Consider the following 15,707-nt stretch of genomic DNA (forward strand, 5'->3'; position numbering starts at 1 on the left):
CTCTTTTGTTACTCCTCCCTCAATTATTTCCTTTTATATCCTAAATTGCCACAGAATGCTATTGAATGGCTATAAACTCTAAGTGGACCTAAAAGATTATAGCAAATCTATATCCCAGGAATTTAGATTTGCTATTAGCAAGAACAGATTTCTTGGCAAAGCTCTTGACCTACAAATGGATTTCCCACCTATGACCCAAAGTCATGGAACCCCACTAATGAGTATGCCACTCCCAAGAAGTAGAAAGACTAATATCTCTCTTCAGACTACAAGTCACATCTTTAATTTCCTATTAGATATCTTGAATTCAAACTCATGTCCAATATTGAACTCTTCATCTTTTTCCTCAAAGCCCTCTTCTCTTTCTAATTTTGCTATTTTTTTCAAAGTCACCATCATTCTCCCAGGCATTCAAGCTCACAACATAAGTCATTCTCAACCCTTTACTCTCTCTCATCCTCTATATCCAATCTATTACCAAGGACTATTGATTTTAACTTGATAGGATCTCTCCTATATTCACCCTTCTCTCCTCTGACACAGGCCACCATTCTGGGACATTTCACTAGGTCTCTTGGCCAGAAATCTTCCCCCTCTGTAGTCTACCCTCTACTCCAGTCAAATTGATTTTCCTAAAGCAGACATCTTACCAGATTACCCTACTATTCAACAAATTCTGGTGGCTTCCTATTATCTCCAAAATCAAATACAAATTCCTGTTTGAAATTCAAAGCCCTTCATAGTTTGGTGTCCTGCTACCTTTTCAGTCTTCTTTTACCATAATTCCCACCACATACTCAGCAATCTAATGACATTACCTTCCTTCTTGTTTCTCTCACAAGATACTTCATCTCTCAATTTCTTACATTTTCTCTAGGTTTTCCCCTGCCCAGGTTCCCCTATAATTTTCTTCCTTTTCACATCTATCTCCTGTCTTCCCTGGGTTACTTAAAGTCCCAGCTCAGAATCCTACCTTCTACAAAAAGCCTTTTTTTGCTCCCTTACTTAGTGCTTAACCCATATTCATCTCATTTATAAGTAGTTGTTTGCATGTCTCCTCTATTAGATTGTGTTCTTTGACTTTCTTTGTATCCTTAGAGCTTAGCATCTGCCTGGAATTTTCTGGGTACTTAATACATGATTACTGACTAACTCATCTCAGGTACTGGGGTAAGGACTCTCTACTTTTTTTTAAATTGCAAGAAAAAGCAGAATTCAGACATTTTATTTAGACCAACATTTCAGACCCTATGCCAAGATAATTTCCAAGTGGATATGACTTAAATCACATAATAAATAAATAAAAGAACAAAGAAGAAATTACCTTTCCAATCTATGGATAGGGGAAGAGTTCCTGACCAAACAAAGAGTTGACTGGATCACAGAAAATAAAATTGATAAATTTGTAACACAATTTTTACAAGTTCCTTCACAAACAGACAAAACTAATTCAGTAACAGTAGAAAAAAGTTACCTGGGAAAATTTTATTTTCAAAAAGTTTCTATGATATATCTTTCTAAGATATATAAGAAGTGGTTTCAAATGTATAAGAAAAAAGTCAAGTCTAATAAACACATATTCAAAGAATATGAACAAGTGTTTGCTTAATTAAGAAATTCAATCTATCAGTAGACATAAGTAAAAAAAATTCCAATCCATTAATAGAAACATCATACAAAAATGACTTAGAGTCCTTATTTCTTGACAAAGTGAATGAAAAAAGAAAGAAAAAATGTTTGGAGAGCTACAGAAAAATAGACACATTAATGCACTATTGGTGGAGTTGTAAATTGGTCTAATTTTGGAAAGTAATTTAAACTATGCCCCCCAAGATTACTAATGTGATTGTACTTTTATCCATACCCCAAGGAATCAGAAGAAAGAGGGGGGTGGAATTCATGTACAAAAATTATTTATAACATTCTTTTTATAATGGCAAAGAATTGAAAATTAAGGAGATTGATCAACTGGCAAAAGGTTGAACATATCATGTTCATGTATATTATGTATATGAATGTAATAGAATACTATTTTCTCAAAAGATATAACAAGAAAGTCAGCTTCAGAAAAACTAGAGAGATTTGTATGAACTAATACAAAGTGAGAGAAGCTAAAGAATAATTTTAGCAATATCAACAACCTTGTTGAAGCCAAACAACTTTGAAAAACTTAAGAAATCTAATCAATACAATCACCAACCACAATTCCTAAGAACTCATGATGAAGCATGCTCCCAACTCCTGACAGCGAAGTGATGGGATTGAGATATTCATTTTTTATGAAATGAGATATTCATTTTTAATACTTGACCAATGGGAAGTTTTGTTCAGCTTAAGCTATGCTTATTTATTAAAAGGATTTTCTTTTGCTTATTTCAATACAAGGAAGGAAGTAGGAGGAAGAAAAAATGAATGCCTGTTAATTGAAAAAAGGGCTCTAAATTTGTTAATGACAGCATACAATATTGAGTTAACTGATTTCCAGTGTTCTCTATGTTGGGTAAGCTTTATGTTATCTTAAAGTGTAATCTACCATAACCCAGGGCTTTGTGTGTGTGTGTTGTATTTGTGTGTGTGTGATTTTCTTGTTGATTAAGCCAATATAATGCTATTAAAATTAGCTCTAATTCGTTCATTTAAAAAATTAAGTACCTACTGTATATATAGCACTATACTAGGCAGTAGAGAGAATTAAAAGTTTAAATATGAAACAATCCCTAATCTTGTGGAGATCAGAGTGCTTCCTATATAACAGTCTATAAACACAGGTACTTGTTACTCCCAAGATATAGTACAGGCTAAAGAGAATAGATAAACTTATGAATAATAGCTCAATAATGGGTTACTAAGGAAACCACTGAATGTTCAGAAGCCATCCTTAATCTTTTGAGGTTAAATTCATAGATGGAAGCCTGGACCTACCATAAAACATCCCTTGGGGCCATTAACAGAAAGAGAATCATGAGCCCAATAGACCATCAAATGATACAAAGTAGAGCATTTCTTATGCCTTGTTCTTCATCCTCCACTTTATTTTATTGAGAAAGCATTATTAGATGCACCCAAGAGAAAACAACAAAGGCATATTTTATCTATTAGGCTTTCAAAAGATTGTATCTAAAGTTCTTCAAAACAGACTAATTAGTAAACTTGGTAACCCAAGGATAGAATTAGTAATGGCAAAGTCCACATACATATTCAAAATAAGTCTAAAAACTAATGATCCAAAGATGAATACTAACAATGTGATTTTGTGTAGTTGAAACATTTTGTTTATTCCAAGTTGGAAAAACCACTAACAAGTAAAAAAAATTATTTTTTCAAATTGATCCAAGCTGGAAGGAATTTCATTTTCCTAAAACATTGAATTTTTTAAATTAAGAAAATTAATATATACAAAAGCAAATCATTCTAACTTGAACTATTTAAAAACATTGATAGCCTCTGAATTATCTGATGTTTGTGAAGAATGAATCTGGGATCCCTATTATGATAATGTAGCATTGGTTAATTAGTGTGCTATCTTTGGTGACCAACTTATGAACAGGGAAGGGAAAAAAATCAATCCACTTCCAACTAATGGTATCAGGATCTTGTGATATAAGGTCTCAAGAAGTGTTACCAATTCTCAAAGTAATCATCTTTTTTTCTTTAATTCAGTAGCATATATAAACATTTGTAAAGGCACATTTTAAGGCAAAACAACAAATTGGCTTGTTATTGACCCTCCATATTCTTGATATGATTACTAGTTGTTCTCCAAGGACAACATGTGATCTCTCATCTGTTCCTACTGACATAGTCTGTCCCTCATTCCTTGCAATTTAGTCTTCCCACCTTTGTAACATCTGTAATTCAGAGTCCTTATTACTCTGCAAGCTCACCTTAAATATGAGTCATTCCAAGAAGCTGTTCTTAACACTCCTGAAAGAATCCTTTCCTTCTAAAGTTTCCCCATAATACTTTGGGGCTTTCCTTGATCCCTGTTATAATTTACTTTGTTTTATACATATTGATTAACATTAGGGGCAGCTAGGTGGCACAGTAGATAGAGAATCAGGCCTGGAGTCAGGAAGACTCATCTTCCTGAGTTCAAATCTGGCCTCAGACACTTACTGACTGTGACCCTGAGCAAGTCACTTAATCCTGTTTGCCTCATTTCCTCATTTGCAAAATAATCCAGAAAAGGAAATGATAAATCACTCCAGTATCTTTGCCAAGAAAACTCCAGATGAGGTTACAAAGAATCTGAAATGACTGAATACCAATAAGAAGCATTATTATCTCCTAGTAGTACACAAACTCCTCAGGTTCAGGAAATGTCATATTAAAATTTGTGTAACTCTACAGTAAATGCCAGAGTACCTAGAAGAGCAGGTGCTTAACAAAGTTGAATTGAATTATAAACAACAACAAAAGAGGACCCAATATCTAAAGTGTCTCCATAAACCTTTTTTGGAGTATATAATATGCTCCTATGTTTTTATTATATATTATTACTTGTATATTCTAAATACAATATCCATATGAATTCTTTTATTTTTCTCTTTCTCACACCTAATAATGTTTTTATTTATTTCACCATCATGTTAATCCTTCTACATTAAAAGTCTATATTTTCCAGACTCTATGTTTTATCATTTCCAAAATAATATTTTCTAAATAATATCACTTTCAAAATTTTCCTGTGCTATAGTTGGAGAGATTATCATTCTCCTACATCAGATGAGCAAAACTCCAGCTCACATTAAACTTTTTTTTAATATTACCAGCTTTATCATTTATCTTTTATTCTCAGCACATTTCTGTGGCTACCAAGTCTACCTGTTTCACATAGAATAGTTTTTGTTTTTTGGGTTATCCTTCATCACCTTGTCCCAAAAGAACTACATCTTATCCACAGATATTCTTAGCAAATCACATGATTTGCAGGAAACATTTAAGTCAATCTTTGAGAAGGAAGATCTCTATGAAGTCCTAAGGTCATTGTGCAGTTATATATGTGAGCAGAGTGGGTATCATCTTTAGACTCAAAGTTGCTCCCTACCACTCCATATTATAACTCACTCTATCCTTTGTATACCTTCCATGGGGCATTATATTATTTACATGGACCTTGTTAACAATCTGAATGACTTAGTATCCACTGTTCAGGAATATAAAGAAATGAGAGTGTCTGTCATCACATCTTTCACAATCTAGTTGGGAAAATAAGACACAAATTAAATGATAGTAACAATGATGAGGATAAAATTAACAGCTCATAGTTGCAGAGTATAGTGCCCTGCAGCATCACATACTTTGAGGAGTTTATGTTTTTCAGAGTGAATTGGTATCTCTTTTCCCATTTAAGCCTAGTCTTATAAGGTCAAATGGAATGATAAAAAAGAAATATATATATATATATATACATATACATATACATACATATATATATATTTCATTTTATTTCCATTTAGGAAACTGAGGTCCAGAAAGATAAAATTAACAGTAGAGAGGGTAATAGAAGCTGTCCCCTGGTCAATGGTAAAATGCTCTTAGATACTTAAAAATCAAATATTTTATACTATATTAATTATGTGAATGCTGGAAGAAAATATGGAAAGCGGGTTTATAGGAGCAGCTAGGTAGCACAGAAGAAAGAGACTGAGGCCTGGAGTTAAGAGGAACTGAGTTCAAATGTGACCTCAGATACTTCCTAGTAGCATGACCCCAGGTGAGTCATTTAACCCTGATTACCCAGCTCTTGCCTCTCTACTGTCTTTGAATTGATACTAAGACAGAAGTTAAGTTGGGGGGGGGGGGGTTACAAGGGAGGAAGAAACTAAAGTTGAGAATGCTTCTTGAAAAAATCCATTTTCAGGCCAGATTAATTGGAAATAATCATAATGATCTAAGAGCAGAAGAAATAATGGGGCAAAAACTAGAAATAAAGTGGGTGTTCATCAATTTCAGAGTAGGTGAATAAATTGTAAAATGTGAATGTATCTCAGCATTAGAAACGACCAATTTGTCAAAGGAAATGAAGAAACAGTTCTCAAAACAAGCACATAATCATAGGAAAGAACATCATTAATAATATGATAATGCAGATGAAAATAGCCCTGAGGTTTTTCCTCATATCCAGCAAATTGATAAATCTGAAAAAGAATGGGAAGAGTAAATGTTGTAAAGACTGTGAGAAAACAGGCACACTAGTGAATTGGTGGTGGAAATGAGTATCACTACCATCATTTTGGAAAGCAATTTATAATTATGTGAATAAAGTGACTAAAATATCAATATCCTTTTGATGAAAAGATTCCACTTGTGGTATATACCACAAGGAGATAACAAGAAATCTTCCACATAAACCAAAGAATTTATAGCAATGCTTTTTGTGGTAGTGAAAAACTAGAAACGAAGTAAATGTCCATTGATTAGGAAATAACAAAACAAATGGTAGTATATGAATGTAACTGATTTTTCCTATACTGTATAAAATGATGAATATACTAAATACAGAGAAGAATGGAAAGACTTCCATGAACTGATATAAATTTAAGTATGCAAAGGGAAGAAAATAATATACAAAGTACTAAAAACAATGAAAATGGATAGGCCAACCACAAAATAATCAAAAGTAATTGTTGTATAATTACAAAGGACAAGCATGGCCTCTAAGAAAGATATTATAAGATTCTGTTCTCATTCATATGCAGGAGGAGGAGGTCTATGGGTGTGGGGCATTAAATATATTTTCCTACTTACTGATTATGATTCTTTTTTTTAATCTTTCTTATAAAATGTTATTTGTCATGTGAATTAACTCTTTGGAAGAGGAGGGGATTGAGTAGTAGGGGGACTTTTGGTTACACAAACACAAAAAAATCAATACAACATGTATTTTTAAGTTAAGGAATGTAATTCTGAAGGCAAAAAAAGGATAATAGCACCTATATCCCATATAGGTAAGGATAAAATTGGATAACATTTCTATATCAGTTAACACAGTATCTGGCACGTAGTAGATGCTTAATAAACACAAATTTCCTTCCCCTACTTGTCCAAGTTGACCCTCTAGAGAAAATTTCTCTTTGATTTATGAGCCAATATAATCCTGATCACTTTCAAGTAGTCTGTAAACCTTGTTAAGCCTAATCATTTAATTATCTATTTTTTAAAATAAAAAGATTCTATTCAATCAGAAGATATAGAATTTCAAGCAAGATTAGTAAAAATCTAGTAAGTATTTAATAATAGAGATGAAGATGAAAGTACTTTGCACACAAGTTAATTTATTCTTAATACAGGATTAGTAGGGGGAAATATGGGATTACTAGCTCTGTTAATGAGAGGGAAAATAGCTGAAAAGTTTCAAGAACATTAATGGATGTAATCACATCTGCACGGTCTACTGAAACAAAGAAAATCCTATAGGGAAATTAAGTTAGTAATAATATCATTATGAACACATTTTAATAATAGGTTTTTATCTACACTGAATCATTTATATGTTATTAGCTATGATTATTGGCTGTTTCTTCTTTGCTAATTCTGGCAGTTAGAAATTTTATATTATTAAGCAAAAAAGTGAAGGCATTCTGAATTTTTTAGTGATTTTTAAAAGATTTACCCTTATACAACTGGGGGTCTCAGTGGATAGAGTGCTGGGCCTGGTGTCAGGAAAACTTGAATTCAAATCCAGCTTCAGACATTTACTAACTGTGTGACCCTAGGCAAGTCACTTAAATTTCTGTTTGCCTTAATCCATTTGGAAATGGAAATGGAAATGGAAATGGAAATGGAAATGGTAGACTACTCAGTATCTTTGCCAAGAAAATCCCATGGAAAGTTTGGTCTATGGAGTGAGGAAGAGTCTAGCATGACTGAACAACTGAATAACAACATGTAGTTATATATATATATTTATATATATATGTATGTGTGTGTGTGTGTATGTGTGTGTGTGTGTGTGTGTGTGTGTGTGTGTGTACAGTGGACGACATTAGAATCATAGAATTGAAAGAGACCTTAAGTATCATATCTTGCAAACTTACCATTTCAGAGAGAATTTTAAAAAGTTTTAAAAGATCATTAAAGGTAGGGACAGAAATGTGCAGCATTCAAAAAAAAAAAAACTTCCCTCTCTCTGGATAAAAAAGAAAAACCCTCGTGTTGTCTTTGATAGGAAAACAATCCAGTTTTTGGAGAGGGCATTAAAGGAAAGAAAAGAGAAGAAGTCCCCTTAAGTGCCTCTCCCAGTTGCAACATCCCTTAACCAACTCAAAACAAAATATGACATTTTTAATTACAATGATTAAAACTTCTCCTTTATTTTACAGACCACTAGATGTTTCCATGAATAGTTATGGCCCTCAAGTCAAAAGACCTATATTCAAATTTGACCTCTGATACTCAATAAACAAGTGACAAGCAAGTCACAACCACTGACTGCCTCAGTTTCCATATATATATATGAAAAGTGAGGAAAATAATAACACCTATTTCCTAGGCTTGCATGAATAAAATGAAATATTATTTGTAAAAGTCCTTACAAACCTGAATATGGCATTATGCATATAATTGGGCAGTTGGGTGACATAGTGGATAGAGTGCTGGACCTGAACAGAGGAAGACTCATCTTCTTGAGTTCAAATCTGTCCTCAGACATTTACTAGCTGTGTGACCTTGGACAAGTCATTTCACCCTTTTTGCTTCAGTTTCTTCATTTGTAAAATGAGATGAAGAAGGAAATGACAAAACACACCAGTGTCTTTGTCAAGAGAACCCCAATGGGTCATGAAGAGTCAAACATGACTTGAAAATAACTGAATGAATACAGATATTAGCTATTATTATTTTGTTGCGTGACTTCTGAATATGTCTGTCCTTAAGATCAAAGAATCTTAGTGTTGAAAGGGAGCTTAAAGTTCATTTAATTTAGGCCTCTCCAATTAGAACTTCATTTTACAAAAAAGGGAGAGAAGCAATTCAAATTAGTAAAATATAATAACTAACACATTAACAAAAGGTAAATGAAGGAATTGGTAGAGAAATGAAACTAATAATAGCTAGCATGTGCAAAGTGCTTTAAAGTTTACCAAACGCTTAACAAATATTATCTCACTTGATCATGACAACAATGAGAGGTATGGGCTATTTTATCCCCATTTTACTGATTTGGAAACCAAGGCAGACAGATGTTGTGTCTTAGAGTCATCTAGCTAACATGTAACTGACACTGGATTCAAACTCAGTCTTTCTTACTCCAAACTCAACACTGCTAGCTGACTGCCTAAAAAAATGAGTGTTTTACATGGTCTTTGGATTCTATTTTATCTAGAATAGAGATCATTGAAAATTGGACATGCTGAGTTTCCTCCATATGGAGATAGCTTACCTCATCCACATTTTCAAAGGCATTGATGATGTCATAAGGTAAACAAGACAGAAGATCTATCACAAACCAAGTTTTCAGGTAGTTCATCCTTATGAGCTTGGGGTCAGAAATGACCTCTCCACCAGGACCAACAAAAGTCGTGTGGAAATTTAAAACAATGTCTACGAGAAAAATAACATCCACCACGCTGTCCAGCACCAGCCAGGCTATGTTGTTCTGTTTTGTTTTGAAGGAAACGTTGTAAGGAACCATAATGGCGGTGTAGAAAGTGAGAATTAAAATCACCCAATCCCAGGTTGTTTTAAAAGCACAATAGTGTAAAATAATGTGTGGTGGAGTCTTTGGAGCTTCTTGTTTGTACTGAGGAAGAATATCTGATCCCAGCTGAAGAACCTAAAAGAGAGAAAATATATTATCCATAGGAACACTGAACTGAAGTCTAATCATCCTGTAAAAAGCACAAAGTATCTTCTTAGCAATCCAGCCACTATTGAATAATAACCACAATGTAAGAGGTCCTTGCTTCATGGAAGAAAGGCGTACATGTTCGATGGCTTTTATTGAAGAGGAAAAGTAATTTTCAGAAATTATGCATATTACATTGCTACTCAGATTTGAAGATGATACTGATTATATATGTATATAAATAAACATATGTGAATATAGTCGTGCATATGTAAATACATATATACGTACACATATGTGCACATACAAATAGCTGCAAAGTGAAGGTGATGTACTTGGCTCATCATAAAAATTTGGCATGTGGTTGTTGGAGCCATTTCCTACTTGTTCCCTCCCTGACAACTGGAACTATTTAATTTTTTTACCTATGTATCCCCAAAGCCTAGCACATAGTGGACACTAATAAATATTTGTTTAATTTAATTAGGTGAAATGACTGGCTGATGATGTTGATGGTTCCATAGATCAAAGGTTTCCAAATATTTTGGTCTCAGGACATATCTACACTCTAAAAAGTTCTAAAGGACTTCAGAAGGCTTTTATTTATATATGTTATGGATGTTAATATTTTCTGTTAGAAATTAAAACTGATCATTTAAAATATTTATATATAAATTTATTTTAAAATAATAGTAATAAATCCCTAATAAGTTGACATGCTAACATTTTATGAAAAATAATATTTTATATAATTATGAAAATGTCTTTAATGTTTGATATGATTGTCAGCTATGTTTTTCTACCAGTTTCTGGTTCAGTGTGTAGAGATATATTGTTTTAACTGAAGTATAAAAGGATATCTAGCCTCATATAGATATGTGGTTCCAAAAGGGTGGTGCATTATTACAAAAATAGTTTTGAACTTGTAGGGCCCTTGAAAATGTCTTGGGAATACCCAGAGGTGCATGGATTATACTTTGAAAACCACTGATGATCTACTATTATAGAGTTTCTTAATTAGTACAATCTCTTTGATTCGTTTCACATAGAGAGCTTAAATGAATTTGGCTTTATTCTTGAAAGCATTAACTCTTTTCTTTCATTACATTTATTTGCAACACAAACAAAATAATCTTTTTAAAATCCTATAAGTATTGCCTTACAAATATTTGTACTCATAGAGATAATACTCCTATTCTTAGAAAATCTAAAATTTGTGATTCCATGCCACTGAAATTTAAGGTGACATGTCTATCTCAGCCAAGTTCAAAGGTTAAAAAACAAAAGCAGAAATAGACTCACATGGACAATTAAAGAGTGGTCAACAAGGAAATTCAAGTCCTTAAGATTAACAACTAGCTCAGAAATTTGAACACATATGTCTTTAAATACAAGGATATATTTATCTCTAAGAGTGAAGAAACAAATAATTTCACAACACATTCAATACCTTTAGCCAGCCAAAACATGCCACAGAACAACTATTCGAGATTTTAAAATGCAACTGACTTGTACCCATTAGGTAGTATCACAGGAATTCAACTAATCCAATTCAAGAATTATTTCCTCTAACTAATATAACTATAAAATATTATAGAGGTGTTTTTTACATTATGTTACAGTTTTCACAGTTTCAAATCTGAAATTTACATTATTCTGTTATCTCTTGTGTTTGGATATGCTAATAACACACACTTCCTTAACTCCAACAGCTCTAGAGAATTGACATTTTCCTGCATGTCAACAAAAATGGGGAAGGAATGTTAACAGATTTAAGAACTAATACTTTATGTGGAAAATGCATCATAATGACAGAAATATCTAAATGCATTAAATGTTGCGAGCAGTCTTTAACCCTGAACTCTACACAAAGACTCCAAGGCTTAAAGTGATCAGTAATGATATTTTTAATTAAGCAAAATCAAATATTTATCAAGTGCCCACTATGTGCTCCCTACTGTTTCTTGAAGCTAAATTTTAAAAATAGAGAGCATCTTTTATAATGGATGATAGCAAAAGAGATGTGGAATCCATGAGTTTTTCCTGCCTCGTTTCTCCTTGCTCAAAGGAAATTTCCCACCTGAGCATGTATAATTCATAGTAGAACTGATTTGCTATTTCAAGAGCAGTAGGGGATAAAAGTAATTTCTTGTCAAAAACATACTCTTCTGACAGGGGGAAAATGTTAGCATATTAGCTGTATTTGGAAAACAGAACCTTTTGAAGACAGCCTCTCCTCCTTCAATGCTAGCTAGGTTGGGAGAGCAAAGTAGTAGTATGAAAAACTTACTTCAGCTAATCTTGAGTGTTTGTGGACCACTTCTGTTTTGTTCATTGGAGTGAGCTGCTGCAAAACACTTCGGCTATTTGTCAAAGCCCGGGTCAATCGGGCAAACTTTGTCCAACCTTTAAAAGGGGAGGAAATAAAGTCTCAGTGCCTCACGTAACAGTAATTACAAATTTATTCTTGGTTCTCAGCAACCATAAGTCATCAAATCTGACTCCAAAACTACTTAAAAATGAAAACTTATTCTATTGATGAATGATTACAAGGTCTGACTATAATGTAAAGGAAGGCAGTGAATTGCATTTGGATTTAGATGACCTGAATTGAACCATAGCTCTGTTACTTACCTGTTTGGCCATAGGGAAGTCCCTTCATCTCTCTGGGTCTCACTTTCCTTATCTGAAAAATGAGGGCATTTGACTAAATGATCTCTAAGATTTCTGACCTATTCTTTGAAGCCTTTGTAATATGTATAAATGAGGCAAGGGGAAAAGAGTTAATTTTAAAAGAAAAAATCTTCTAAAACTCACTATTACATTTTTTAATTTCATTATTATGATTGTCATTTTTTTAGATAAGATAAAAAGAATGGTACTCTTATTTTTTAATTTATGACCATTGTCTCCACCTTTACCTTAGTGTCAAATCATAAGTCAAACTAAATGTTTCCTAGTATTACTTTTTTTTATCAATTCTCTCTATTGTTCTTTATGTTTAGACCCCTTCTTTGTCTCATTCAATAATTGGCAAGCTAGTTGCCTACACTTAACTAGCAAGTTGTCTCATTCTGTTACCTTACTTTATGTAAACTATAGTAGAAAGTGGAATCCATTATCTTTAGATCATTAGTTCTCCATGTTTTCAAATCTCTAAATACCACATGAAATGTATATGTCATAACATGAAAAATCTAAAAAATGCATTATTTTTAAATATGATTTTCTCTAAATGATTATATGAGCTATTCTATATAAATGCATGTGAACATAAACGATTTATGTATATAAATGCTCATATGCATAATAGTATAGGAACAAAACTAGTTGATATTTGGAAAATTTTAAGGTGTGTAGCTACACTTATCTGAATCGATCTTCACAACAATTCTGTTTATCAAAGGACAATTGTAATAATTGCTGGTATTTCTATTGTAGTTTACACACATTAGTTAATTTGAACTTCACAATAGTCCTCTGAGATAGATACCAAATTGCCTCATATTTATATTATACATATGTTTTACATTTTTACATGTACATGTATAGTCTCTGCTGATGACTCTAAGTTCCTTGAGAACAGATACTCTTTTGTTTTTGTCTTTATGCAATCTGGTGCTTAGCACAGAGCCTGAAACACAGTAGGAACTTAATAAATGCTTACTGACAGCTAGGCAGCATACTGGAAAGAATGTTGGACGTAGAATCAAGAAAACCTGAGTTCAAATTCTCCCTGGTACACTTATTTGTATGACACTGAACAAATCGCCTCTATCAGCCTCAGCTTTCTCACCTATAAAATGTGGATAATGACAGCACTTACCTCACAAGGTTGTTATGAGGATGAAATAGGTTAACATATGTAGAGTACTTAAAAAAACTCAAAGCACTACATGAATTCTGGTTATTGTTGATTGATTGACTCCTAAATCCAATGCTATTTCATCCGTTGCCTTTTAAAACTAATAATCATACTGTACAGAGATACATGTGACCGATTTATGTTTATTTCTATGTATATGAGGAGACATAGTTATATAAAGATCACTTTACCATGTATAATCTCTAGTTCTATTAAAATTGTTAATATGAGAATCAAGACTGATACTATTGTCAATAGCTCTGTGTGTGAGTATGTATATGTGTATTTATGTGTGTGTATTTTTTTTGAAAAAAGAGACAGAAATAGAAATATACAGATAGTGGAAGAGCAACTCTACTGGAAAAGACAAATTTTCTCTTCTTCTCTGGTAGGTAGTTAATTCCTACATAGAAAGGTTGAAGAAAGTGTCCCTTCATATTTCATAGAGACAGCATAACTACTCTGGGCACATCCTTCCCTATAACCTTATGTTCATGATTTCTTGTCCTCCCAAGACTTAGATACAACATAGTTGTATACAAGGAACAGAGAGCCTGAGGATAAGAAAAGTGATTATACCCCTACCAGGCAAAACACTTTTCAGCAAGAGTTTACTTTTCACACCAGGAAACCTACTGATTCTTTAAGGAAAATCTATCCAAGTGAATTGTTTTTTAAAATATATATATTTTATTCATTTTCTTTATCCTATGGTATGATACAGTTTGGGGGAAATAAACATTGTGTTTGATTATCTAAAAAATCATAACTTACATGTCTCCCGTCAAAGAAAAATAACTCAGATCACTCATAACACAGTGTGTGGCACATAGTAGATTCTTGCTAAATGTTTATTGGCGAATAAAAATAAAGTCTATTTCTGCAAATAGTTCAAATAAAATGCCATTTCTAATTATGAAATCTAGTCTCTTACTGTGTAAACATGAAATTTTTATTCATGACAGTAGGAGTACCATGAACATAAGAAAAGCTGACAGATGAATTAAATGGATTTGACACTTGAGAATGAAGGTAGATTAAGAATAAAAAGCAATTATGTCACCAAACAAAAATAATTAACTATTTGATTACTCAAAATTTCATCCTTAAAGCCCAGGAGCAATAATATATTTTATTATATTGATTTAGAGAAAGTTCCATAAATGTTTAGTCTTACCTCTGTTCAATTCACCTTATATACAACTATCTAACTGATGCTATTAAAGCAGATCTAACCCCATCACTCATCTTTTTCAGAAATCGCTAACGGTTTCTTATCATCTCTAACTAAATATAAAATCATCAAACTGAAACCAAAAGCCTCCACTGATATGGATCCCTTTCTGACCTTATTTCATATAATTTTCCTTCATGAACTCTCCTTTACAGTCAGCAGAGTACAATGGAAAGTGGACAAGATTTATAGTCAAAAGCTGTTTGCTGTTCAGTCATTTTTTTCAGTCTTGTCTGACTCTTTGTGATGCTGTTTCAGGTTTTCTTGGGAAAGATACTGGAGTGTTTTGTCATTTCCTTCTCCAGCTCATTTAACTAATGATGAAACTGAGACAGTCAGGGTCAAATGACTTGCCCAGGTTCTCATGACTAGTAAGTGTCTGAGGACAGATTTGAAGTCAAATCTTCCTGACTTCAGGTCTAGCTCTCTATCCACTGCATCACTTAGCTGCCCCTGAAATCAGAATATCAAGTTGCTAATCCCTTACCTGATTACATAATCTCTGTGCCCTTGGGAAAGTTCTTCTCTCTGAGTTCCAGTTACCAGCAATTTTCCTCTTAAGTTTTTAAAAATAATTTTTATCTATTTGGCATTTATTTTTCTGGGTGTAGCTTGCATACTCTCATGCATTCCCCTTCCCTAGAAGGTAAACTTTGAGAGCCAAGAATATAGACATATACATATATATATATATATATATATACATATATATATATACACATATATATGTTATGTCATTTTAGGCTCAGTACTTCTGCATTTTAATAAGAAAATCTTGAATTCCAAAAATTTTCAAAACCAAAAAGCATAAATGGTTCTCT

General features: G+C 32.9%; 1 protein-coding gene across 1 annotated transcript in view; it reads right to left on the reverse strand.

Moving 5' to 3' along the window:
* KCNH5 (potassium voltage-gated channel subfamily H member 5) overlaps positions 1-15,707 on the reverse strand; it is a 584,985-nt gene that overhangs the window by 403,039 nt on the left and 166,239 nt on the right. The window contains exons 5-6 of the mRNA XM_001369347.3: positions 12,078-12,193; positions 9,383-9,775 (exon numbers count right to left, since the gene is read on the reverse strand). Coding sequence (XP_001369384.1) covers positions 9,383-9,775; positions 12,078-12,193 — 509 coding nt within the window. The remainder of the gene's footprint in view (positions 1-9,382; positions 9,776-12,077; positions 12,194-15,707) is intronic.

Source organism: Monodelphis domestica, chromosome 1 (assembly GCF_027887165.1).
Source record: "Monodelphis domestica isolate mMonDom1 chromosome 1, mMonDom1.pri, whole genome shotgun sequence".
Classification (NCBI taxonomy): domain Eukaryota; kingdom Metazoa; phylum Chordata; class Mammalia; order Didelphimorphia; family Didelphidae; genus Monodelphis; species Monodelphis domestica.